The 25,677-nt window shown below is 30.7% G+C and overlaps 6 protein-coding genes and 1 non-coding gene across 18 annotated transcripts; 3 read left to right on the top strand and 4 right to left on the bottom strand.

Annotated features, from left to right (window-relative positions):
* Positions 1–275: 275 nt before the first annotated feature.
* Positions 276–1,814, bottom strand: LOC117163956 (pyridoxal phosphate phosphatase PHOSPHO2). The gene is made up of 2 exons (XM_033346711.2): positions 1,675–1,814; positions 276–1,373 (listed from the first exon to the last, which is right to left on the bottom strand). The coding sequence occupies exon 2, from the start codon at positions 1,371–1,373 to the stop codon at positions 627–629; it is 747 nt and encodes a 248-aa protein (XP_033202602.1). The 5' UTR covers positions 1,675–1,814; the 3' UTR covers positions 276–626.
* Positions 1,815–1,842: 28 nt separating this feature from the next.
* Positions 1,843–5,246, top strand: LOC117163951 (uncharacterized). Of its 5 annotated transcripts, none has more exons than XM_076626337.1 (10): positions 2,531–2,751; positions 2,920–3,126; positions 3,344–3,512; positions 3,600–3,722; positions 3,803–3,923; positions 3,990–4,095; positions 4,170–4,304; positions 4,361–4,707; positions 4,803–5,025; positions 5,097–5,246. In XM_076626337.1, exons 3-10 carry the CDS (start codon positions 3,422–3,424, stop codon positions 5,244–5,246), a joined length of 1,296 nt encoding a protein of 431 aa, XP_076482452.1. In that variant the 5' UTR covers positions 2,531–2,751; positions 2,920–3,126; positions 3,344–3,421. The 5 variants fall into 5 exon arrangements, with proteins under 5 accessions (XP_033202597.1, XP_076482463.1, XP_076482452.1 ...); XM_076626331.1 differs by having other exon boundaries at positions 2,888–3,126; XM_033346706.2 differs by lacking the exons at positions 2,531–2,751; positions 2,920–3,126 and adding an exon at positions 1,843–1,981.
* An 8-nt stretch (positions 5,247–5,254) lies between these two features.
* On the bottom strand, positions 5,255–8,918 carry fws (Conserved oligomeric Golgi complex subunit 5 four way stop). Of its 2 annotated transcripts, XM_033346700.2 has the most exons (14): positions 8,635–8,918; positions 8,475–8,567; positions 8,278–8,402; positions 7,982–8,201; positions 7,760–7,902; positions 7,421–7,687; positions 7,213–7,333; positions 7,036–7,153; positions 6,819–6,959; positions 6,363–6,743; positions 6,157–6,282; positions 5,977–6,085; positions 5,676–5,897; positions 5,255–5,571 (listed from the first exon to the last, which is right to left on the bottom strand). In XM_033346700.2, the coding sequence occupies exons 1-14, from the start codon at positions 8,675–8,677 to the stop codon at positions 5,386–5,388; spliced, it is 2,295 nt and encodes a 764-aa protein (XP_033202591.1). In that variant the 5' UTR covers positions 8,678–8,918; the 3' UTR covers positions 5,255–5,385. The 2 variants fall into 2 exon arrangements, with proteins under 2 accessions (XP_033202591.1, XP_033202592.1); XM_033346701.2 differs by lacking the exon at positions 8,635–8,918 and having other exon boundaries at positions 8,278–8,373.
* Positions 8,919–8,921: 3 nt separating this feature from the next.
* carmine (AP-3 complex subunit carmine) lies at positions 8,922–11,202 on the top strand. Of its 3 annotated transcripts, none has more exons than XM_076626363.1 (9): positions 8,922–9,090; positions 9,319–9,503; positions 9,580–9,814; positions 9,893–10,052; positions 10,149–10,262; positions 10,326–10,421; positions 10,583–10,741; positions 10,832–10,882; positions 10,950–11,202. In XM_076626363.1, exons 1-9 carry the CDS (start codon positions 9,056–9,058, stop codon positions 11,082–11,084), a joined length of 1,170 nt encoding a protein of 389 aa, XP_076482478.1. In that variant the 5' UTR covers positions 8,922–9,055; the 3' UTR covers positions 11,085–11,202. The 3 variants fall into 3 exon arrangements, with proteins under 3 accessions (XP_076482478.1, XP_033202598.1, XP_076482482.1); XM_033346707.2 differs by having other exon boundaries at positions 10,326–10,505; XM_076626367.1 differs by lacking the exon at positions 10,583–10,741.
* A 215-nt stretch (positions 11,203–11,417) lies between these two features.
* LOC117163955 (transcriptional adapter 1) lies at positions 11,418–13,195 on the bottom strand. 2 transcript variants are annotated; one of them, XM_076626374.1, is made up of 5 exons: positions 12,855–13,195; positions 12,636–12,672; positions 12,339–12,548; positions 11,759–12,271; positions 11,418–11,679 (listed from the first exon to the last, which is right to left on the bottom strand). In XM_076626374.1, exons 1-5 carry the CDS (start codon positions 12,893–12,895, stop codon positions 11,545–11,547), a joined length of 936 nt encoding a protein of 311 aa, XP_076482489.1. In that variant the 5' UTR covers positions 12,896–13,195; the 3' UTR covers positions 11,418–11,544. The 2 variants fall into 2 exon arrangements, with proteins under 2 accessions (XP_076482489.1, XP_033202599.1); XM_033346708.2 differs by having other exon boundaries at positions 12,886–13,194.
* Positions 13,196–19,220: 6,025 nt separating this feature from the next.
* Positions 19,221–25,376, bottom strand: Pgant35A (polypeptide N-acetylgalactosaminyltransferase 35A). 4 transcript variants are annotated; one of them, XM_076626325.1, is made up of 8 exons: positions 25,236–25,376; positions 24,769–25,117; positions 24,482–24,635; positions 23,954–24,385; positions 23,748–23,865; positions 23,195–23,683; positions 23,001–23,132; positions 19,221–22,924 (listed from the first exon to the last, which is right to left on the bottom strand). In XM_076626325.1, exons 2-8 carry the CDS (start codon positions 25,115–25,117, stop codon positions 22,763–22,765), a joined length of 1,836 nt encoding a protein of 611 aa, XP_076482440.1. In that variant the 5' UTR covers positions 25,236–25,376; the 3' UTR covers positions 19,221–22,762. The 4 variants fall into 4 exon arrangements, with proteins under 4 accessions (XP_076482440.1, XP_033202628.1, XP_033202629.1 ...); XM_033346737.2 differs by having other exon boundaries at positions 23,954–24,635; XM_033346738.2 differs by having other exon boundaries at positions 23,954–24,635; positions 25,183–25,367.
* A 180-nt stretch (positions 25,377–25,556) lies between these two features.
* Positions 25,557–25,629, top strand: TRNAR-CCU (transfer RNA arginine (anticodon CCU)). The gene has a single exon. It is a non-coding gene; the product is annotated as a tRNA-Arg (tRNA).
* Positions 25,630–25,677: the final 48 nt, after the last annotated feature.

The following is a 25,677-nucleotide window of genomic DNA, read 5'->3' as shown; positions in this document are numbered from 1 at the left end:
TATAATTTTATACAAAATGTAAAATTTTGATGTTTCAGAACTTAAGAATTATCTCTTCTATAACTAAGAGTAATTAATTTCTTTATTTTCATATTTTATACATATGTAATGTATTTTTTTTACGCTATATATATATTAAAGGTAATTTTTTTTAAATATATCTTTCACATAGTTTAATGGTGTTAAAATTTGAAAATATACTATTGTGCGTGAAAGTAAATTTTGAACTATACAAATTTATAAACTGTAATTATAAAATTTCACATATATACTCCTTTTTACTAAAAAATTGTTTAATGTTATTTCATCATATAGAATATGCAATTACATAAAATAATATATTATATCAAATTGTGTATACAAATATTTTGCTAAATACAATTCAATTTCTAAATACATTGTTCCAATTATCATTTTATCTTATGCATGAATGCGCCTGAAATTTGTTTTAGAGTAAACGGTATACTTAGAAGGGAAAATTTTATATATGTATTTTTATAAGGGATTTGGAAATATCACTATTATATCACATAATAATTATTGATAATAGTATAAGTATTTTTACCTATTAGTTATAATTAAAGTTAGATAAGAATAAATAAATGTTTTGTTCATTTTCATTATAATTATAAAGAAATTTGAGAAAATCCAATTTCTTTTTCTAGTATTTTTAAAATTTGTACACCGTCGCTCCATGGAAATACACGTGCATTTATTTTTGGAATCTGGTTATTTTCAGCATGGTTCAACATCTTCATAAGTGTATAATCTTTTCGCGGAAACGCAACATCACGTTCGGAAAGTCGTAAGATCGGGCACAAATCATTCTTGCCATCTCCAACGTATGCTATTCGATCAAAATGTACTCCTTCATCGTTTCTTTTTTTAATGTAATCTTCTAAAATTTGCCCCTTGCATAAATTGACAGTACTCAATTTACAAGAATTTTGGACGTGATACATGTCTAGTTTTATGACCCCATCGTTATCGATTTTCGCAGGATTTGTAAATGTTTCAGTAATAACATAATTTAAATTTTTACTTTTTAACCATTCGCTAATAAACAACATATTTGAATCGCTAATAATAATAATTTCACAACCTCGAGAATGTAATTCTTTTAGAAGATTATCAATGCCCGGTACAGGAGGTATGTTATTAATAGCAGTTTTGATTTGTTTTATGTCGATGGAATTATTGTGAAGTAATTCAAATATCTTCCCCATGTATGTAGTCCAACCGTTAGAACGATATAGATCCTTTACACTGTCTGGCAATTTTTCGTTGGGTAATAGTTTTCGAGCCACGATATCAGTATTATCATTGACAATCGTATGATCAAAGTCAAATGCGATGAGTACCGATCGATGCATCTATTAAAATACAAATACATTACAAAGACAACCGGCATAAATTTATAAGGTTACTCATTTTGAATTTTGATTTTAATATTTCAACACAGTATATTCTCTCGGGATAATTCGCGACTGGGACATTTCTTAGTATATATTTAATCGTTTAATTCTTAATATTTGTAAAAGATGAAATATATTACTAATGTACATTGTTTTTATTATTAGCAATAATTAAATAATTATATACATGTTGTTTTAATTATAAAAATTATATTAAAATGTTATCCAAGTTATTTCGAAATATTATACTGTTACTTACTGTTAGTCAAATTTTCAACCATGCATAAAACTGCGATTTTGATAATATTGTAATTTTTAAATGGAGAACTTGCAACCAAACCTTGCGGCAGGTGTCCAATAACAGATTTTTGTAGAGTTAATAATTTTAACAATATAAATTAGGAGTAAAGAAAAATTTGCAACTGAAATAACTGGCAGATATCCAAATACTGACGTTTGTATAGGTTAAGCAATCTGGATAATATGATTCGTAAACGGATAAAAATTTGCAACTGATCCCTCAGACAGGTGTCTGAAGACTAAAGATTGAAGACTGACGCTTGCAGGTTAGTATTGTGCACATGAAAATAAATAGTATTGCTATTGTAGCAGATACAACCAGATACATACAAACCCATTACTTCCCCCGCACACAGATTTTATATAATAATAGATTTTATATATATAATGTATATTAAATATATATATTATAATTTTTAAGTATTTTTCAATATTATACCTATTACTTTGTTAGTTTTTTATGTTTCATTAAGTTTATTGTATACTTATTTATATATTTTTGAACAATTCATCGTTTTCATAGTTTTACACAGTTCATCATTTTGAAAATGTAAATAAGTAAATATTACTATAAATCTCTCTTTTATAAACAAATGTTTAATATTTATAAAATAGTCAATGTGTATTTAATTACAGTGTACTATTTATATAAGTATGATACAAACGTTAATTATAATACACATTAATAGTCATTTGTATAGAATAATAAGTCATTGTATATACAGCATAATTATAAAATTCATTATTGGAACAATATGCTTTCGTTTTCATGTAATATAACAGAGGTAATATTTTTACATACTGAAAGAATTATATTTAAAAATAATATTTCATGGAAAATTTTGAATCTTTGTTGTGTATATTCTATGTTTTGATATCATTTTTTTATTGTTAAATTTTATAAAATATGCTACATAAAAAAGATGTACAATCTGTCCCACGATCATACAGACAGGTTCGATACTCATATATCGAAGTCTAGGGAGAACAATCCGAAAATTGAGTCGTGACTAGATGTGAAAAATCAATATGATAGGTAAAAAGGTTCTCTTTCTTCTCATGCGTGATATGCTATGAATATTTGAGACAGAAACAAAGACATTCTACTCACCTTTGTCTGTCTCGCAAAAATGCAATTTTATTGACTGTCCATGTTGATTTTTCATGGTTAGACACGACTCAATTTTTGGACGGTTTTCCCTAGTGAATGTCGGTCGAGATCTGTTATATGTATGATCGTGGTACAGCGCATGCGCTGAATGGAAAACATTTTCAAATTTTACAAGGCTAAAAAGGAAACTATTGTAATTTTATATTTTATATATTTTAATGAAATAATGTGCTTCCAAGAAATATTAAAATATCAAGTAGCGAAGTGAAAAGTGACGAAAATTTTTCTCTTTCGGAAAAGGTGTGAAAATACATACATACGTATACATATGAATATATATATAACCTATAATTTTGTAAATAATGTATAATAAAAACTAAATATAATGTAATAGTAAAAACTAATCTTTTTAAAAATATTAAAGAGATTGAAGAAGGAATTATTTAATTCTATCAGTATAAAATAAAATTTTTTTTATTTTATTAATGAAAAATTAAAAGTTCTATATTTTGTACAGCAAACAAGAACAACTAGGTATTGTTTCCAAAACAGTTTAGTATTAAAAAATATAAATACATTTAATCAAGATAGAAATATGGATAATAATAAAGAACAAAGTATTGAACGTGAGATGATAAATGCATGTACAGTGGGCAAGTTCGAAATTGTAAACAAATATATTGAATGTAATTATTTTATATTAATAAATTATATTTTATATTGTAAAATAATAATATTTTTAATATAAAAGTATATTTCACTATAATATATAGCATATGATATAAACAAATTTTTATGTGATGGATGGACTCCACTTCTGTATGCTGCTTTTAATGCACAAATAAAAGTCATTGAGTATCTCATAAACAATGGAGCTGATGTTAATAAGCATAAGGGTATTTCCTTTGTACTTTGTGTTATGTATTAAATGTTTGAGAAAAATTTGAAATCTAATATGGATGGTGTAATATTTTAGATGGCTATACACCATTAATGGCATTATGCAATTCTATTAAAGAAACAACAGAACAACGTATAAAATGCTTAACAGCATTAATTGAAGCAGGTGCTAATCCAAATGCAAACAATAAACAAAGGTATTTACAACATATATATTTTAATATATTAATTATTTTAATAACTATTAAGTAATATTTTTGCAGACAAACACTTCTCATGTACGCTTGTACGTCACAAGAACCCGAATTTATAACAGAACTAGTGAAATATATAAAAAATATTAATGCATATGACAATAGGAAACAAACTGTAAGCTCTTTTAGTAATACTAATAGTTATTTCCAATAATAACAATAAAACTACGAATTATTTATTATTTGTAGGCATTGATGTATGCAACAATAGCTAATAAACCAGAAGTAGTCAAAATATTAATAGAAAATGCAGCAGATGTTACATTAACTGACTTAAATGGTCTAACTGTATATGATGTAGCTTCTATGAAAGGATATGATAAAGTAAGTTAAACTATAACATCCTGTTATAAAATACAATATAATGTTAACTATTACAGATTTTGTCGCTATTAAATCTCGATGAAGAAGTAGCAATAAATACTTATAAAATATTTAAAGTGTATGAGTGGAGACATATGTTTCCATCACTACTTAATATAGACAATGAAACTGTAGATCCTGATGTGTATACAATTTTATATGGGATGAATTTAGAAAAATATACTCATATTTTCCAAGGGATAAGTCTCAAAACATTTTTAACATTAACTGAAAATGACTTAATCCACTTAGGATTGGATATTAATGCACATAGAATACAATTTATAGAATGTCTTCATAAATTTCATAGGAAAAAATGGAGTATACAAAGCATTGGTGCTATCAATAAATCGTTACCCTATACGTATGTTTACTTCATAATACAATTATGTATTAATTAATTAACTGCAATTATTGTAGCATTGGATTATGAAAATGTAATTTTATATTCGTTTTCAGATTATATAATGGTATAGTCTCATTAGGTATATTATCTAAACAAATTGCTGTTATTGGTTCTAGTTTTCGGTATATTAAAAATAGCTTATTAAAGGTAAATAGTGGAGATATATATTTAACTACTGAACGAATATCTAATTATGAGCAAGAGCTTAAAAAAGTACAAGAGACACTTAGTATTCTAAAAAACGAGCTTATGCAAATAAAAGCACTTTCTAAAAGGGTAAATATATAAATATCTGGCAATGCACATACATTAAAGAGGAAACATTAAAATATATTTTATTAACATAGGTTGAAAAAGAAAACGATATTGGTATACCCGCAACATATATCAGGCCAAAAAAACGTAACATAAATTGGCCTATGTGTTTAAGCATTACATTAATTGCAGGAATCTATATATCGAAAACAATATATATTCAGAAATTAATATGTTATTGAAAATATGATTGTATCTATTAAGAATTTTTGTATATTTATTTTTTCTAAACTTGATTAATAAATTATTCATGTAGAATGAAATATTATCTTCTATAAATATGGAAACATACATCTTGTGTAATACAAAATTTTACAAATTTTAATGTTCATTTAAATTAGCTAATTTTTTCATTAATGGAAATAGTGGATGGAATGTTGGAAGATTTTGTTGTCTGACTGTTAACTGATAACGTTCCAGTGGTCCACTACAGAAAGCTAATCTATCTCTTTCATTTGGATGTTTATCCATCCACTGAGATAGTCGACCCACAGACCAACTTGTACTCTATATTAATAGTAATTAACAAATTAGTACCAATCTAAAATTTTTTAAATTTAGGATAATTCAGTTTCATTACAAAATAATAATATAAACATATATTCTCATACCTGATGTGGAGATACTAATTCAGGTGGTGCAGTAGAAAATAAATGTAAAAGAACAAGAGAGGAAGGTATGCCACATTCCCCTTCCCCTCCTAAAACTTTCTGGACGATATCATCCGGGCTAAGTGGAAGCAGTGCTTTTAATGCTCGTAATGTTCTATATTGTTGTTGTTCTGATGATCCCAACTGCCCTCCTCTACATAATGGAGCAACAGCTATTTCTATCTAAATGAAAATAAAAAGATAAAAGATTGAAACTTAAATATAAAATTTTAGCATGATACTACCATATATTACAACATACCTGACTAAAATCAACAATGAGTTTGGCTCTTCCAAAATCGGTTAATGGTCTTAATATGCAAGCATGTCTTACAAAAAGTTCAATGCACCGTGAAGCAACAGATTTACAACTAAAAATATGATTAATTTCAGCATTATGTCGCAAATACATTATAAAAGTTGCAATTATATTTTTAATTACCATTCAGCAACTACTGCCTGATTTTTATATGGCATAAGAAATGTATTTACAGAACGTAAAATAAATCCTTGCAATTCGCGCATGTAGAGTGAGCAGTTAATTTCTTTTCCTATAGGGCTACTCAGACTGTAGAGGAAGAATGCGCATACATATATAGTACGTATATTTTAAGATATATTTAATTTCAGAACATTGTATTTACTTACTCTCGAAATTCTGTATCATCATGCATGGTTAAAATAATACTTTCAATTGCGTCACTAATAGATGCTAACAACGGCGATAGTATGTTTTTTGTTAATACGTCTACTTCTTTAAGAGCTACAGAAATTACTGAATTTCCTTCACATGGGAGACCAGATAAATTTGCTATTACACGAGTTACTTGACTAGAAAGATAATAAAGTAGGTTTGCAAGAGACACATTTGTTTGCTGAACAGTGGTTGGAGAATCAATTACTTGACTAGCTTCTCCACCCACAAGTAATCCTTGTTCACATTTTAAGCAAAAGAGTCTTATAGCTTTTCCTACATTACGAGCAACTACTGTTGAAAGGCCATCATCAACCAATGACACACTTAATTCACTACAAAGAACATAAGGATTGATATTTATTAGACAGCATTAAAAATGAAGATATATATCTATTATCTTGATTTACTTTGTTACTGTGCGTATAAGACTATCAATTTCATCCTGTGTAGGTAATCCTTCACCAGAAAACATAGTATGTACTTGATCTAATAGACGTGATACTGAACGAGATAAGTATGCGTTTTCAAATGGTAATAATACATTATGACTGAAAGAATATAAATATTATTTGTATTATATAAGATAAATTATTTGACGTCTTTTTTATATATCTTTCTATTTACTTGATTTTGTAAATACTAATGCTCTGTAATCGTTCCTTCAGACGTTTTCTCAAGTCTAGAAATATTCTCAAAAATTTTGGGTATTCACCTTCTAATGCTTGTTTTACAAATGATGAGCCTGAAAACATAAACGCGGTGTTTTTATCAGAACGAAGATTTCAATATTATAATTTTTACCTTGTGCACGTTCAATTAATACTTTAGAAAGCAGAGTGTTTACTCTGTCCCAAAATTTCTGTGATAGTTCATCCAATTCCTTTACATGATGTTCTAATAGTATTCTTTGCAATAGTTCAATCTAAGATAATAATATAGTATATAGTTTGAAAATATGAGTAAATAGATTTAAGAAAGATACAGAACAAATATTCTTCAGTTACATTACTTGTAAACAGTGTGTATAAAGAGTATCTTGAAAAAGTCTTTCAAGATTTTCCCAAATTCGTGTGCGTAAATTTCCAGAAGATCCTGGAGAAGGAATAGCAGCTCGTCCAGGTGCTGCTCTTTTTCCAAGGTCTTGATTTGTTGTTAAAGTTACATCTAATGATTCTGAAGCAATTTTTTCAATCTCTGATAAGGCAGAATCTATGACATTATCTATAGCTCCATTTACAACTCTCAAATTTTGAAATACCTGTACAGCTGTACTAACCTATTTGTTGTAAATTATAATTAACAGTTATAAAGATAATAGTATCTAAAAGAATAATATGTACTTATATACTTTAGCTCTATCCATTGTTTGTAAACCTTGAGATAAAGTATGAGTTGCTATTCTCTGTACTGTTGTTCTATGAGATTTTACAACTTGTTGATCATCAGCAATAACATCTAATCCATTTAAATCTGTATCCATCATCAACTGTTCTATAAACAACAATTATCATATTTCTTTTATATATATATATTTTTTATGAAATGTAAAATTAAAAATAAATTAATATACCAAGTTCATGAAGGCTATTCGCAGCTTTTATGATATCTGGACCTTGCATATTATTTGTCATTTGAGAACATAAACGTTTTGATAAATGTTGCATTCTAGCTACTCTCCGTAGCAAATCAGAAGTTTCATGAAGCCTTGCTAGAACAATTGTCTGAGTCTCAATTCTATTAAAAGGATCAATAATTTTTCCACGTAAACGTTCTACAGCTGATAAAAGGCTCTAAAACACAAAAATTTATATTTTATTCAAAGTAATATTTATTTCCCTCAATATTTATAAATGTATTTATATGTACCTGAACATGTAACTGCATTATTGAAAGCACACCTTCCAATTTTTCTACCCATGATGCTTGTGACAATAAATCTTCATGATTAGCTAATACTTGCTTCTGTAATTCGGCATTCAATATTTCAATGGCTATATCAAAAATATTATATATTATAATATATCATGACATTATGTTGGAGATATAATAATTTTTTTATTCACCTTGTCCTAATTTATTTATCTGTTGTGCCACTGATAACATTTGATTGATATCACCTTTTTTGGATTCACCATCAGAAAATTGTTTAAAAAATTCTGAAAGGCATATGCTTAAAAAGAAAGCTTTAATACATATTTTGACGCATAATGTTGAATAAATTACCATCATTTTCTATATCCTCCCAATTTTTAATTTCATCCATCATCAAGTTAAGAGTGTTGAAAATACAGATTGAAAATGAAAGATAATTAATGACACGTATGTAGCAAAATGTTATAGGTTGTAATTACTTCATATATTTTAAATGTTACATTTACTTGTTACTATAATTATGATATTTTTTATCATTTACATTATATTATTTACGTTAAAATTTTACTAATAAAAATATCTGCATCTGTAGGTATATCTTCGTTATATTTTCCTCTCTGGTGCAAATGCAGGATAATAAATGTAGGTTCCTGCATCAGTGTTAGTACAATTTATAAATACAGAACCATATGTCAAGTGTATGTAACATACCAAAATAAAATTGATAAACAACTCGAACAGTGGACTGTTCAGAACAATTTCTTTAAAAAAAATGATACATAGTCTTTTTATTATCAATTCGTCAGGGTAAGTATTAAATTGTGGGTAAACATATATATTTAGTATCTGACAAGTATTTGGTTAGAAACTTGCATATGATCATATATATATATATATATATATTATCAAATCTGTATATATATATATATATATATATATATATATCGTATTTTATACATATTTCAAAAGATTTTATGTGTGATTAAAAAATTTCAATTCTGGGTTTCATAAACTTAAAATATTGTTTACCCTTAGAGATGTTTTCATGGAAAAGCATTGGAAAAGTGCAGTGGCACGGTCACTATGTGACTACTTCTTTGATCAACAGCGAAGAGTTTTATCTCCTGAAGACACACCACCTGTAATAGCTACACCTCATCATTATCTCATTAGTATATATCGTTGTAATATGTTTTTTGTTGCGGTATGCATGACAGAAGGTATTTATTCATAATATGAGATTAATAAATTGTTTTGATTGTAAAATATATTTTAAATATTATTTTTATTTTATAGTTCCACCATTATTTGTGATAGAATTTTTACACAGAGTAGTGGATACTTTTGAAGACTATTTTAGTGAATGTACAGAAACTATCATAAAAGAAAACTATGTGGTTGTCTATGAATTATTAGATGAAATGTTGGACAATGGTTTTCCATTAGCTACAGAATCTAATATTTTGAAGGAACTTATTAAACCACCAAATATATTAAGAACTATCGCAAATACTGTAACAGGAAAATCTAAGTAAGTATATTAACTATATATTTGAGGTAAAATATAAAAATTGATATATATATATTTAACTGTATATATAAATTATAGTGTTAGTGCAACATTACCAAGTGGACAATTATCTAATGTTCCTTGGAGGCGTACTGGTGTTAAATATACAAATAATGAAGCATATTTTGATGTTGTAGAAGAAGTTGATGCTATTATAGATAGAACTGGTGCAACTGTGTTTGCAGAAATTCAAGGCTATGTATGCGTTTTGTCTAATATTATCAGTACTGATTTATTTATGGATAGAAATATTTATACAATAAATATATTGTATAATTATATGTTTAAATTGTAGATTGACTGTTGTATAAAATTAAGTGGTATGCCAGATTTAACACTTTCTTTCATGAATCCCAGATTATTTGATGATGTCAGTTTTCATCCTTGTGTTAGATTTAAAAGATGGGAGGTAAGAACAAGTAAAAGCTTAAACTTATTAATCACATCATTAATAGAATACTTTTTTTCCCAGTCAGAACGAATACTTTCCTTTATTCCACCAGATGGTAATTTTCGTCTTCTTTCTTATCACATAGGATCACAAAGTATTGTGGCAATTCCAATATATGTAAGACATAATATTAGTCTCAAGGAATTAGGAGGTGGGAGATTAGACATAACTGTTGGGCCAAAGCAAACCATTGGCAGAACCGTGTGCATTATATTTTTCTTATATTTTTATGTGGAAATATAAAAAACTGATATAATTTTACTACATATATATTTTAGGTAGAAAATGTTACATTAGAAATTCCTATGCCAAAAATAGTTTTAAATTGTACATTAACTCCAAATCAAGGAAAATACTCATTTGATCCTGTGAGCAAAATACTCTTATGGGATATTGGAAGGATAGATGTTTCCAAATTACCGAACTTAAGAGGCTCTGTAAAATAATTATACGATTATAAAATAATTTTTTAGGGTGTAAGTAAACATGCATAAATTAAAAACTAATTTAAAAAATTAATTTTTTAGATTACTATTCAAAATTCTGCCAGTATAATGGAATCAAATCCTGCAATTAATGTATGTATATATTATATATATGTATTACTATTGTATGTAATATAGTTTAACAATTATTTTACTTTAGGTTCACTTTACAATCAATCAGTTGGCAGTTTCTGGCTTAAAAGTTAATCGATTGGATATGTACGGAGAAAAATATAAACCATTCAAAGGTGTGAAATATATTACCAAAGCCGGAAAATTTCAAATTAGAATGTAAATAAGAATAATGTGAAACGTTTCTCATATCAATCATAAGACTAAATATGTGTGTTAAATTTCATGGGAATATATATAATTAAAAATAAAGAATAATAAAATCTTGTAAAACAAATTAATTTGATTTTTATTCACATTATATGTTAAACTTTCATTATGAATGTACTTACAGTCAAGCATTTCATCATGCTTTTTAATATAAATGATTTCAAGTATACTATATTGTTAATGACACAATAAAAAATTGTGTTCATTGGTAATGGAATAAACACCAAAGAAAAAATTTATGAAGAGGGAAAGAAAATATTGAAAGAATATAATTATAAACTTGAAATTAATTTGCAATTTATTTTATTAGCAAAGTGTATCTTATAAAAGAATGTCATAAATAATATAAGTAACTTATTTCGATTTTGTTTTAAAACACTTGTTTTAAAAAATAATCTAGGCTATTAAATAAATTAATCTATAATAGGTTGATGACATGATAATCTCTTAACTTCAAGGTCTTCCCATGTTAGATGTGTTGCATATGTAAATAATCGTTCCATATTAGTTGCATAAATTGTATGGTTGCTAACAAGATTTTTATACATCTGTTTGAAATAAAACTGTTATTAAACCATAAAATATTAAGCGTTATTTAAATAGTTTCAAAGAATTATCTTCCCTAACCTTTAGTGTATGTTGTAAATCAGCTGTATTAACAGGTTTTAACGAAGGTGGAATAGTTTGTGGAGAACATGCGTAAGCAAAAGCTGTAGCTTGCTCTGCTTCTTCAATATTTGGTTTTATCATAGGCACTTGACCATAAGGATCTATTATTTCTGTTGCAGTGTAGTCCGATGATCTTAATATGTGAGTAGAATTTCTTTTCCATGAACTAGGTACTGGTTCTCCAATATTATAAATAAATGAACCATCTCTAACAGCATACCCTTTTCTTCTTGTAAATATTGCTGTAAGTATATTTTTTAAAAAAATCTGTGTAGCTGCTATAACTATATGTGCAGTACTTTCTTCTGCTCCATCCATATTATTTTCCCATGCTGCAAGCATTAATCTTGCTAAAACAAAAGTTCTATCTGGCAGTACAAGTTCTTGAGCACTAGAACGATTTGCTCCAATAGGCTCATCTCCAACAGGTGATGAAGTTTGACTTAATACTTCAACATACATATCTGCGGGCTAAATATAAAATATAAAAGAGATTATAGTTTACGTCTAAACAAATAAATTGACTATAATTCCATACCTCAAAATTTGATTTATCAGTTCTATATTTGCGTTTTAATCTTAGCCTCTTTTCTTTTATAGCTTTATCTCGATCTAATTTCCGTGTAGGTGTAGCAGCAGCTAAACCTCTAACTTTATTAAATAAACAAAGAAGAAATTCATTATGAAGATGAACTTGATCTTCTGTCATGATATTTCTTGCTTCACAATCAAATTCTTCTTTCGTTGTCTAAAATAATAACATTTTATGAATGACATTATTAATAATATTATAAACTATTTTTAAATATTAAAATGTCACAATAATATTAAATACCTTCATTTGAAACCACAGTTTCATCTTTTCAAAGTACCTATCAACAATATAAGATTTTTAAGAATTATACTTCAATATTTATAAATATTTTATATAAAAAACAAAAAAAAAGAAGATTGTAATCATTTAAAATAATAAAAAATTCTAAAATATAATATTCTATTTATAATGAAAATTATGTAAAATATTTTTTTCCAAATGCGTTGGGTATATAATAACCTTTTTCTTAAACTAATAAAATATATCTTACACTTTTGCATTTTCACCAAGCGAGGCTACAAGACTTTTTCTGGCTAAATTTAATTCTTTTGATGTTGTCATTTTTGAGAGAGAAATAAGCTTTACAGAGAATAACCTATAAGTACGGTCAATTTCAACGTAATCCTTAAATATTGCTTTCAATTTGTATTTATATGTAGTGCAATATTTTTGATTTAATTACACTGTTACTCATATATTTCGATAAAGTTTTATACTGATTGTTTATAATTTTGTGACACTTCTCTAAGCAATGAAACCTCTTAATAAAAATTTGTATACTGACTTCCATATTATAATGTAATGTGGTATATACATATGTATATATATGTACTTATGTATGTATATTGTTTAATATTATACATTTTTGAATGTTTTATATGGAATACTTGAAAATGAAGAATAAATATTATTCAATTATAAATTATAGCTATACAGATATCTCCCATATAACATAATATTTCTATAACACGATTTCGCTTATCGGTTCGATAATTGGGGAAATCGCCGTAGAAAAAGGTACATAATGAAACTTTTTAAATATAAACATTCGATATTTTTCATTCGAGCAAGCGTACATATTATCCTAAATTAGCGTACCGGATTTCGGAATATTGAAATTTTTGATTCATTTTTAGTTTGTGCAATATCAAGCTTTTGAAAAAGTCACTCAAAAATTTGTTCGCAATAAGCAAGTCGCAACTTGAAGTTTTTCTGATAAAAAATTGATGACATTTTTTATAGATAATTTTGAACATTTAATTATGCCAGATAGTAAATTTTCTCTGTGTGAAAATGAAAAAATATTAAGTTGTTCAGAAAGTTCGTGCCGATTTTCGGTAGGTGACATTAGGACAGGTCTGAATATATCAGAATGACTGAAAACAAATGATATGTGTATATATTCTAAAAGGTGATGTCTCAGGCATCTTTAGAAAAAAGTTTGGTTGGGATACATTAATCTTTGTTAATTTTATACGCTCTTAAATATGGGAGGGAACAAAGCTCGTTATAAGCATTTGATGCTTTTCTTCTACCGAAAAGGCAAAAATGCAACACAAGCAGCAAATAAGATACGCGCTGTTTATGCTGACGGCGCTATAGTTGAAAGAATTGTGCGGAAATGGTTTGCTAGGTTTAAAGCTGATGATTCCAACCTTGAAGATAAAGAACCCTCGGGTATGCCCTCTACACTGAAGATTAGATTAATGACTGATCGAGAATAATTCATGCTATACGACACGTGAATTAACAGAAATATTAAAAATATCAAAATCCACCATCCACGAGCATTTTGCGAAGCTTGACTATATAAATCGTTTTAATGTACGAGTTCTCCACGATTTAACGGAAAAAGATCCGAAGGATCGTATTTCCATTTGCGGCTCGCTCTATAAACGCAACGGGGAAACACCATTTTCAAAGCAAGTAGTGACGGGGAATGAAAAATGGATTATTTATAATAACGTTGGGCGGAAAAGATCTTGGGGAAAGCGGAATGAATCACCTTTAGCCACCCAAAAGCCGGTCTTCATCCGAAGAAAGTCATGCTTTATGTCTGATGGAACTAGAAAGGAATCTCGTATTATGAGCTTCTACCAAACAACCAGACGATAAATTCGTATTGCTTGCAATTTGACGAATTAAAGACAGTAATTGAACAAAAACGTCCAGGCAACCAGCGAATCGGAAGAGTGTTGTGTTTCATCCAAACAATGCGCAGTCTCGTGTGTCATTGACTACTTGACAAAAGCTGTTGGAACTTGTTTGGGATGTGCTACTCCACTCACCATATTTACCAGACATTGCCCCCTCAGATTTTCACCTTTTAGGTCATTACAAAATTTCCTTAATGATAAAAGCTTTAACTCTTTGGTCAACATAAAAAATTATATTGAGAACTTTTTAGCCGAAATACTTGAGAAGTTCTGGAAGGATGGAATGTTCAAGTTGTGTGAAAAATGGAGAAAGGTTGTGGAACAAAATGGCACCTATATAATTCAATCGTATATCGAAATTTAAATGTGCTGCATTTGAAATTTCCTTAAAAATCGGAATGAACTTTCCAGACAGCCCAATATTTATATGTCGGAGTCAGGTTGGCATTTTGGGGCGTTCGATGAACCTTTACTTACTTTACCATCGGTACAATGTTTATCTGTACAAAGGTGGACACTACAAGAGGCTATGATGGTCGAGATGATGGTGACAACGAATTCAGGTTCGATAACGAATCCACGGTCCACGGGATGACGAGTACAAACGTAATACACGATTCGGGTAACTTTCTCGATAACTCAATCAGCAATTCGTCCAACTAACTAACTAACCCCTAATCCAAATGAAACTGCCCTTATATATTCCTATCCCCACTTCTTGGGTCAATCTTTGTTTTTTTAGCGAGAGCCATATAATCATTCCATATCTCTGTCAGATAAATACTAGAATAACAAAACCGCGCAATTAGTAAACTCAGCTGCCTCAGGAAGAGAAATTAATTGTTTATTATATTTTTTTTTAGTGGAGAAAAGAAAATCTTTGCTTTCTGACGATAATAAATCAGTGAAATGATGCAGTAATTTTAATATATTCTCTATACACAATAATTTTTTTGATTTAACATTAAATTTATTTTCCTCGCGAGAATGTTTTTGCTATACTAAAGCCTACGTTACTTCTATAGGACGTATTGTAAATGTGATTGCCTTGAATTCGCCTTTAGTATTTTCATTATAAGTTTTAAACTTCTGCATTTTTTATTTTCTGTTAATAAAAATTTTATTGACATATTAGTGAAACGCTCCCGATTAAAATGGAACCAAATACGATATTGTTATAAAATTCGGTTATGTTGACTGAGCTTATGAAACTTCTTTCATCATACTTGTCGCTGTGCAATATCTAGCAACCTCCTAGCTGCTAAGACTCGTTTTACGTTTAACCCTTTACACTCGAGAGGCGACAGTCCCTGTTTATGCTAGATTTCGACATCTTCAATTGATGAGAGTGCAATATTGGTTTGTAAATTGGTTCGTTAGCTTTTTGTGTTCTTTGTTAGGAAGTGTAAAATGTTAGACTTTAAAACGGAGATGAAATATTTAATCCCATATCCCTCCGAAACTATGGTTCTGACAACCTCTCCAACGTTAGTTCGGATTTGACGATCATAGTAAAAGTATAACAGTTTAGAAACCCTAAAAAAATGATTTTCGGAAGTGAAATTAGCTCAAATGAAGATGAACTTGATTTTGAGCTGTTGAAGAATGAGATCAATTATATTCAAGAATGCATCTTAGTTAATGCTTTATAAATTATCACACAAAAAAATATAGAAGTTAGTATCACAAAATCATATTTTCAAAAATGTAAATATAGATAAATTATTAGAATATAATGTTTTGTAAGTTAACTTGGATATAAAATCATTTTACGCTAGCTGTAAGACACGCGTCACGTATACGTTAAATCATCCGGAGTAGCTGCTACGCCCGACCGAAAAAGTCCTCGAGTGCAAAGGTTTAACCCCTTGTCCTACAACAACGAGTGAAACTCGTGGTAAGAAATTTGGGTGCAATGCAAAAGGTGCCAAAGGTACGGTCATACGCAGAAATACTGCAACCATACCTTCCGCTGCGTTAAATGTGCAGGTACACACCCCACTGACCAGTGCACTAAATCACCGGAAACCCCAGCGAAGTGCATATACTGTCAAGGTGACCATCCTGCTAACTACAAAGGCTGCTCAGCCTACAAAGCTCTGTACACAAATAAGTACCCTAAACTCAGAACAAAAGAGATAACCAATCAAACACCCAGTCCTCTTAAATTCACTACTAAATCCCCTTAGCCAATCCAATGCCCAGTCCTCCTAAATTCACCACTACTTCAACCTCCTATGCCCAAACAGTACAAGGAATCCAAAATAATCCGAATAGCCACAGGAACCACTCTCAAAATAGTGTCCCCAATTCACCAAACACAAACAACGTCTTTAGACTTGGAAAGCTAATAGAAAAACAATCAGAGCAAATAAATAATTTGCTATCACTACTAACACTCATCATGGATAAATTAACACGCCCCGACGCAAAATAAAACCAAAACGCATAGCTCTTTAGAATGCCAACGGTCTAGCTCAACACAAATTTGAACTAGAACTCTTCCTAAAACAGCAGCAAATCGACGTAATGCTCGTATCGGAAACTCACTTCACCGACAAAAACTATCTGAAAATAAACGGTTATAAATTCTACCATACCTAACATCCCAGTGGAAAGGCCCACGGCAGCACCGGAATCATAATCAAATTAAGCATTAAGCACTACGAACTTCCATCGTTCCAGAAAGACTACCTCCAAGCAACAAACGTAGCAATAGAAGACTGTCATGGTACAATCACCACTTCAGCAGTATACTGCCCTCCCAGACACTCCATCGCCAAAAAAGACTTTGATAACTTCCTGGACACCCTGGGCAGTAGATTCATAGCTGGAGGAGACTATAACGCCAAACATACCCAATGGGGCAGCAGACTGGTTACAGTAAGAGGCAAAAATCTCTTAAACAGCTTTGGTTGGTTATCTCATAGTTTTAGTTTAGGGTAAACGTTTGTATTGAAGAAAGTTTGTTTGTAAGAATAATAAATTTTTTACCTAATAATTTAAATTATATTTGTGCTTTATTTATTCTATTACGCTTATTACGTTTATTATTATATTATATTATATTTCTTATATTTACCAATGGAAATTTATTTTAACATTCTTATTACCAAAGGTTTTAGTACTGAATATTCTTCATTATTGTACTTATTGTTAAAGATGTTATTATATAGTTTTTATGATCTCAGAACATGGAGTTCCTTTTGTAAGATAATAATAGATCAATAAATATAAAAATATTCTACTATTACGTATTGTTTAAAGACCAGTCATTTCGACTGGCTTTAGTAGAGATAGCTACGTCTCAAATGTCGGTAGTTCTAGTGTTAAAATCCTTCGGCGACTACCAAACCGCTCTCTGTTCTCGCCTAATTATACTTCTAACAACAACTCATGGCGAGCGACATTTGACTGTGATAATAAGCGTACATGTTACAATGTTGCCACTCTCATATGTTCTCGCGAACGCGTGTTCCCAGTTAAGTGGATAACCCTGTATATTAGTTACCGGTCGCCGATCGCTTAGCTTCTGTTTATAAACAAAGGTCGACCGAGCTTAAAGGTGAGACTATAAGAAACATATATGTCTGTTACAACTTATAATTCAATTAAAAGTGAATATCATCAATGTATTAAGTTTGGATTTGGGTTAGGCTTCTCAATCCGATCATCGTAAAGTGTAGACAACTAATAAATTATGTAATTATAAAGATAGTAGATGAATATTATTATTACTGATGAATACTGATATTATTTTACGAAAAGTACAATTGTTCTTATTTTGCGGAGGCGTTTCCAGTCGCTTCTTGGTGGCTTAGATTGAAAAAATTAACCCAAATCCAATACATCGATTATATTTATTCACTTTTAATTAGGTTACAACAGATATTTCTTATAGTCTCACAAATACACATTGTGCACAGAACTTCCAAGCTCCTTGACCCTCGTTTATAAATAGAAGATAAACAGTCAGCGGTCAATAACCAAACAGACGCATACGCTGTTGTCGGAGACACGGGAAATCACGAAACTGACAGATCACCGGTGATCTTGTAACGTCAATTCACATCAGAGACCAGGCCACACACCGCGGACAGGATGGCGCCCAGATGTCTGCACATCCTTGGCGCGTATCTTCAATAGTCTTAAGTACCCACCAGGGGTCTTGGAATTTTCAGAGTTAAGGTCCTTCGAACCAAGCGAGTATCTCTTGTCTTAGATTTCCTTTCACGTTTATTGTTTACTACGGGTTAACACGGAAAGTTGGTTTTCCTCATGTTTGGTATGTTCCGTTAGCAACTTTCTCACGAGGGCGGCTAAAATCCTTCCTGGTCCACCAACCGTCTTATTATCCAATCGGAGACGGTGTCTACTTTTCTCACCTCCTTAACCAAAATCGTAATCAACAAATCCGATAGTCCCGTGTCCTTAGACACACCCACCCATAGCTTTCCTCAGACACAGTATTGTCAGTAAAATTTCACTTATTCTGTATTCTTAGAATAGTCAACATATCTTTCCCGGTCTCTACCCTTATAACAGTCGCGTATCAGTGTAACTAAGTTTTACATAACGTGGTTGGAGTGAATTGTGATTTATGTTAATTCAGTGTGTATTCCATTATGATTGCTGAATTCATAATAAGGTTTAATTAAAACAAAATTAATAGTTGTGTTACGACTCAGCTATTTTATTTTATCTTCCAACCCTCAAGTTTACGTGACAATCTCCTCGCGTCGCAGTTCGAACGTTTCACAAATAAGGTAAAGAATTGAACTTTAGATATAGTAGTAAAATTTATTGTATGAATCCAACAGAGTGACGGTTCAGAGTTATAACAGAGAATGTGGAGAGCTGATTTTAGGAAGGTTTATATACTATGGGTTTGGCTCTTATGGAAGGGGTGTCGCCGGGGCCCAGGTCTGAGTTTGCCGTCAACGCCGTTAGCCGCGCTGGAAACACTCGTTCCCGGCCGATCACGAAAGTTAAGCAGCAGCGGTCACGGAGCGGTCTAGGATGGGTGACCGCTCCGTGAGGCGTTGACGAAGAAGGAAGGAGGCGCACCGAAGCCATTTTTCTGGGACCATCCAAGGAGCACGAGGCAGGCAGAAGCCCCCGGGACACGGGACTACCCTGGGAAAACACCGATGGATCTGATATTTCTTATAGTCGGGTGGCGGCTGGCCGGTGCCCGCGACACTAGCCAGTTCACCGATCCGGTGCGGAAATTTCGGAGAAGTTGGTGGCCCCCACGGAGTCCTGTGAGCATCCCGACGGATCTGATATTCTCTCATAGACGGATGGCAGCTGGCGGTGTCCGCGGCACCTGCCAGTGCGCCGATCCGGTGCGGAGAATTTTCGGAGAAGTTAGTGGGCCCCACGCCTGCCAGGACCACGTCGAACCAGGAAGAGGCGTCAGGGGACGGGGTCCCAGGATGACGCAGCAGGAGCGAGGCGCTGGGGGGCGTGGTTCCCCCCAGCGGTCCAAGAAGAGCAGGACGCCTCCCTTCGACAAAGAAGGAGAGATAGACGCCCGGGGGCAACCGGAGTAATTCGGGAGAGATCCCGGGTGCATCTCGACTCAGGCGTCAGGACAGGCCACCGTGGAGGTTTTAGCCGGTAAGAATCCGGCACTACCCAGCGCCCTCTCCCCGGAGGGGCGCGGGTGCCTATGAAGGTTTCCTCCACGAAAAAAAAAAAAAAAAAAAAAAAAAAAAAAAAAAAAAAAGGTCTGAGTTTGCCATGCTGTTACTGTTTTCTGACACTGGAACACTCTCTACATTGTTGTTTCGATGGCCTGCAGGATGTTCGTTAAACTCCCTTGGTTTTTCTATCGCTAATTCATGGCTTTGTGACACAATCAGGGACACACAATTATAGACAGAATGTAGTGTAGTGATACCGACAATTTCTTGCAAATATCTCGTAAATTAAAGCCAAGCAGCAGTTGTATATATCGCAAAAAGTTGTTCAAAATACTGATTTCTACAACATATCTAAAAATTATTGAAATCAATGAAATGGGTGCGATATCGATAATTACCATGGTTTTTAACCTTGTTCAGCCATTTAAGTCCCAGGAGTCATTGAAAAAACCGGGTCGAAAAATCCCGAACAGCGCGATAACGCTTGTCTTAATCATTTGCGAAGAGAACCAAGCGGCGCAATAGTGCTCGTCATATTTGTTACTTTATGAAATATATCTATATTATTATATATGCGTACTATTAGTTTATAAATATTTCAACTTTTGTTCAATAAAAATTATTGAGAAGATAACAATGAAATAGAAAATACCGTTAGTCATCCTTTCCGACACAAAATCTAAACAGCGTGATCGTGCTACTTGAGATACAAACAGTTAGGGAGCAATGGACATAATATTTGCAATTAAGGCGAGTAAAAGTGAAAATAGAAAATTTGAAAATACATGTTGTATGTCGAAATCACTGTAAAGCTATATGCCATTTCTTCATGGCTGTATCGTAAAAATTGTCCGGGAACCGAAGGAAATCAACTTCACTTTTTTAAATGAAACGTTTTACATTTTTTAATACATTAATCGATTCATCATAGCATTTCTTATAAAAAATTATTAACCTATTTATGTTGAAAATTTATTAGTAGTGCACAAAAAATTTGTTGCAAGGGTTTAAAAATATAAATAAAATTAATAAATTTTGGGTTTTTGTTAATTAGCAGCCAAGTGTATATACCGTATTTTATGACAAAAAATCTCTTCGTCATTATGATATTCATTATTTATGTCAATATTATACTTTCAAGAGAATCTAATCTGATCTATCTATTTGCTTGAATCGAATCACGTTAATTTTTCAGTTTCCCAGCTATATACCATAGAAATAATGTTATTGGTTAATAGCTATTTCGAATGATCGATGTACAAATTTTTTGATTAGATGTCATTTTTGTAGGTGGTTTGTAAGGCTGCCTGATGCGAGTATAAAGGAGTGAAGGTGTGTGGGTCATCAGAAAATTTGTATATTGTTTTGTTATGCACGATGTATGCACCACATACATTTTGTCCTGAAGATAACGGATTTCGGTACGTGACTTTTCCGAAATTTCATCGGAACAATAGATTAAACTCTTTAAAATCATCACATAAAATGATTGAGGAGAAGGCCCCTTGATAAGCTTTTGTAAGGTCACGAGGCAATCTCATGCTAGCCCAAGTTAAATGGGCCTTCAAGGCACTTGAATTTAGCTTAAGTAGAAATGGTTCCATATACGTGTACAGAATCGATTTTTCAAGTGGCTGGGCCAGTTTAGTTTACTAATGGAAACGGCTTCATATAAATAGACTGAAGCAAATGTTCTTTGATTAGCGTACTTGCCAGTAGATCTCCAGCTTAAACCTTGATGAAACATTATTTATGGTTCCGATACCGCATAACACACGACGCGTTGAGCTTGACATCTGCATTTAACTGCATTGACTTACATTGACTTGAATGTTACAATGTATGTACAAATATACAGGGTAGTTGGTAACTGGTGGTACAAGCGGAAAGAGGGTGATTCTACGCGAAAAAAGAAGTCGAAAATATAGAATAAAAATTTTTCGTTTGAGGTTTTGTTTTCGAGAAAATCGACTTTGAATTTTCGCTCGATACGTGTGCACTTTATCACGTCTCGTTAAAACGGATCTCACTGTAGATCGTTGTCTCGATGGAAAAATTAAAAAAAAAAAAAAATTTTTATTCTATATTTTCGACTTCTTTTTTCGCGTAGAATCACCCCCTTTCCGCTTGTACCACCAGTTACCAACCACCCTATATATATATGTACATATCTACACATATGATTAAATATGTATATGTTTTATATGTTTCTACTTTCAGAGAAATTCATTTCTATTAATAAAATATCAGCTATTGTAACCGTTCCATAATATTAAAAATTGGTTAAAATTGTATTTAAAATTCTTTAAAAAATTCAATTTTTACTTTTATACATTTTTAATAATAATAATAATTATTTCATCTTCATAATGTAAAATAACATTATAGAATGCAACGTATAAAACAATATAAAAATCCTAAAACTTTCATAATAATCTATTCCATATCACAAACGCTTGTTAAAATTTATGATAATTATGATAATTTTCCTCTTATTACCTTTTTTCTCTAAAAATCTATTTTTTATCTTTTATTTCTGTAACTACCATTACTCCATTTGATGTCACCTAACTTCTTTTAAAAGAATTTTAGAGTGTACCAAATCCCATGATATAGAGCTTGTATCTTTTTTAGTGCACAAATCCATTACTATTTGTGTACTTTTTACTCCACGCATTATTCCCAAGCATGTGCCAGCTGCCATGTTATATATAGGTGTATTATTCTAAGCAAAATATATTTACTCAGTAAATATAATATAATTTAAAATTGTAAATATTAGAGAACTAATAAATACTTACAGTATTTTTATGATGCCATTCTTGATTACCACCCATCTCATGACATTTTCCAAGCTTTGGAACTTTCTCAGCTCCTTCCATGCAAAGCATCTGGCCAAGTACTAATTCGTTTTTACTAGTCTCATACCACATCTATGAAAATTGAAATAAATTTAAAGAAACTTAATTTGAAGAGATATAATGTATTTAGTTACCTGTGATTTAATTCTTAAACATGGTGCTAATATAAGCTTAGAACCTTTTGTTTTAATATCTTTCTCACTTTGAATGCATAATGCTGAATTAGAAAGTCTAATTTGATATTGATCAGTGTAATTTCTTTTTCTAGAATGCCAGGGTTGTATCGGTTTCTGTTCGATTTTTGCCCATTTATCTTTTAATCTATTTTTATTATCATCTGGTAATGCTAGTTCAGGGTATACTACATTTAAATACCATGCAAAATTTTTACATTTTAATCTCTTCCTTAAATTTAATCTTTCCGAAATATCACCGTAATCGACTTTTTGAACATTTTTTAAAAAGTAATCTTTATATTCATCTAACCAAACATGTGCGACGCGTAATGAATTTTTCAACATAGTATCATGTTGATCAAATGTACCATATGGTCTCCTTCTCCTAAATACATGTCCAACTCTTGAGCATGGTATTAATTCAATACTTCCACCACACATCCAAACCTAAAAGACATTACAAATTATTATTGGAATAAAAAATATATGGTTAAAAAAATTATTATCTTACTCTAAATGATATTTCAAGATTTTCACCGCCCCAGATATCCATACCAGCATCATATTCCCCCAATTTTGTAAAGTATTTTCTGTCCATTGCAAATAAACCTCCAGCCATTGTTGGAGACCTATTGAATAATAATTGCTAACATATATATTACAGGAAACTGTTATATTAGTACACATGTAACTAAATAAGTACACATATATTCTCACTTTATAGGTTTTATAAAATCTTCATCATGAGCAAATGTACCAACTGGCACATTATCCCATTTAAAATGCAAACCCCAATTAAAACCTCCTCTTACCAGAGGACTACCAGTATATTGAAATGTGTCTGGATTAATTATATCAATAACTGGCATGGCAATGATAGTTTTTGAATGAGCAATTTGTGAGAGGAGGGGTTCTATCCATCTTTTGTTTACTTCTATATGACTGTCTAAGAAAATTAAAATTTCTCCAGTTGCTTTTCTTGCACCAAACATTCTTGCTCTGATCAATCCTTCTCGTTTCTCTGTTTTAAAAAATTTCACTTTACCATTAAAATTGTTGGCAATGTATGTCTCAATCTTTTCATGTAACGCTTTGCTATCACTCCAATCATTTACTAAGATAATTTCATGTAGAAGACTTGCAGGAGTTCTATCAATAATGGAATGCAAGGATCTTAAAAGTGTCATATAATGTTCATTATAAAAACATATAACAATACTAGCATTTGGTAACTTAGAAGAATACTTTTGTATTTCACATAATTTATGCCTCGTATCTGGTAATTCTCTATGCAACCCAATGTTATCTGATACTAATATATTAAAGGAATAATTTTTATATCCTTCATCTCGTTTTCGTTGATCTTCAAAATTTTTTACCATTCCTAGTTCATCTAAACCTATAAATAAATGCTATATCAATATGGAATCAAATTAATGGTTTGAAAAACAATTATACATGATATAATGATAAATAATATTAAAAAATGTTATATCAAGAATTTAAAATAAATATTAGTTTTCTGAATATACCTTGTCCTAATGTAACAGCAGGTTTTACTGGTACAGGTTGTAATTGTTGTAATAGTTTGTCACTATTTTTAAAGGCATTTCTCCTTAAATTATAAGTACCTTTATCTATCATACTTTGTTTGTCATGATGCGCAATTAAATTATTGTGGAATTTAAGATGTTGATTACTATAAGTTTTATGATAAAATTGGGAGTCTTTTCCTAACTTTGAATTCTCTAATACTAACATTGTTGGATTTGCAGTATTAGTATTTTGAGATAATCTTGAATAAAGATATAAACTAGAGGCCCATGTTAATGAAGCTATTATTATTCCAGATATAAAAGAAATATATCTTGTTGACATCATCTGTAAAGAATAAAAAATTACATAGCTTGTATTATATACAACGGTATATTTACTACTAACATTACTTTTATTAAAAGCAATTTACGGCAAGCAAAAGATTACATATGCTCCAACTTACGTTGGAACACTTTTTTCTAGCCTTATTCAAATTCTGACTATCTGATGAAAGTGCATTCTAAAGATAAAAAAAGCACACAACGATGTTACTACAAGATACTATGTGTCACCATTTTGTAATTTACCAGTATAACGTATAACAGCTGCATTATTGATTTCTAATTATTTTATGATATATGTGTATATATAGATATATGTGTGCAATAGAAAAACGCAAATATTTTAGGGATAGTATTTATATCTATATTAATTTATTAATAATATTTAATTATCTTTTTATATTTTTAAAGGAATTTAAAGATGTAAGAATCCTTTCACACCAGCCCCTGTGGCCTAATGGATAAGGCATCGGTCTCCTAAACCGGGGATTGTGGGTTCGAGTCCCACCAGGGGTAATTTCAATTCAATAAATTTTTTTCTTTATAATAAAAAATTATTTCGTA

This window comes from Bombus vancouverensis, chromosome 2 (genome assembly GCF_051014615.1).
Source record: "Bombus vancouverensis nearcticus chromosome 2, iyBomVanc1_principal, whole genome shotgun sequence".
Lineage (NCBI taxonomy): Eukaryota > Metazoa > Arthropoda > Insecta > Hymenoptera > Apidae > Bombus > Bombus vancouverensis.
Note: the sequence above shows the minus strand (reverse complement) of the source record. Positions and strands in the feature narration are given on the sequence as shown.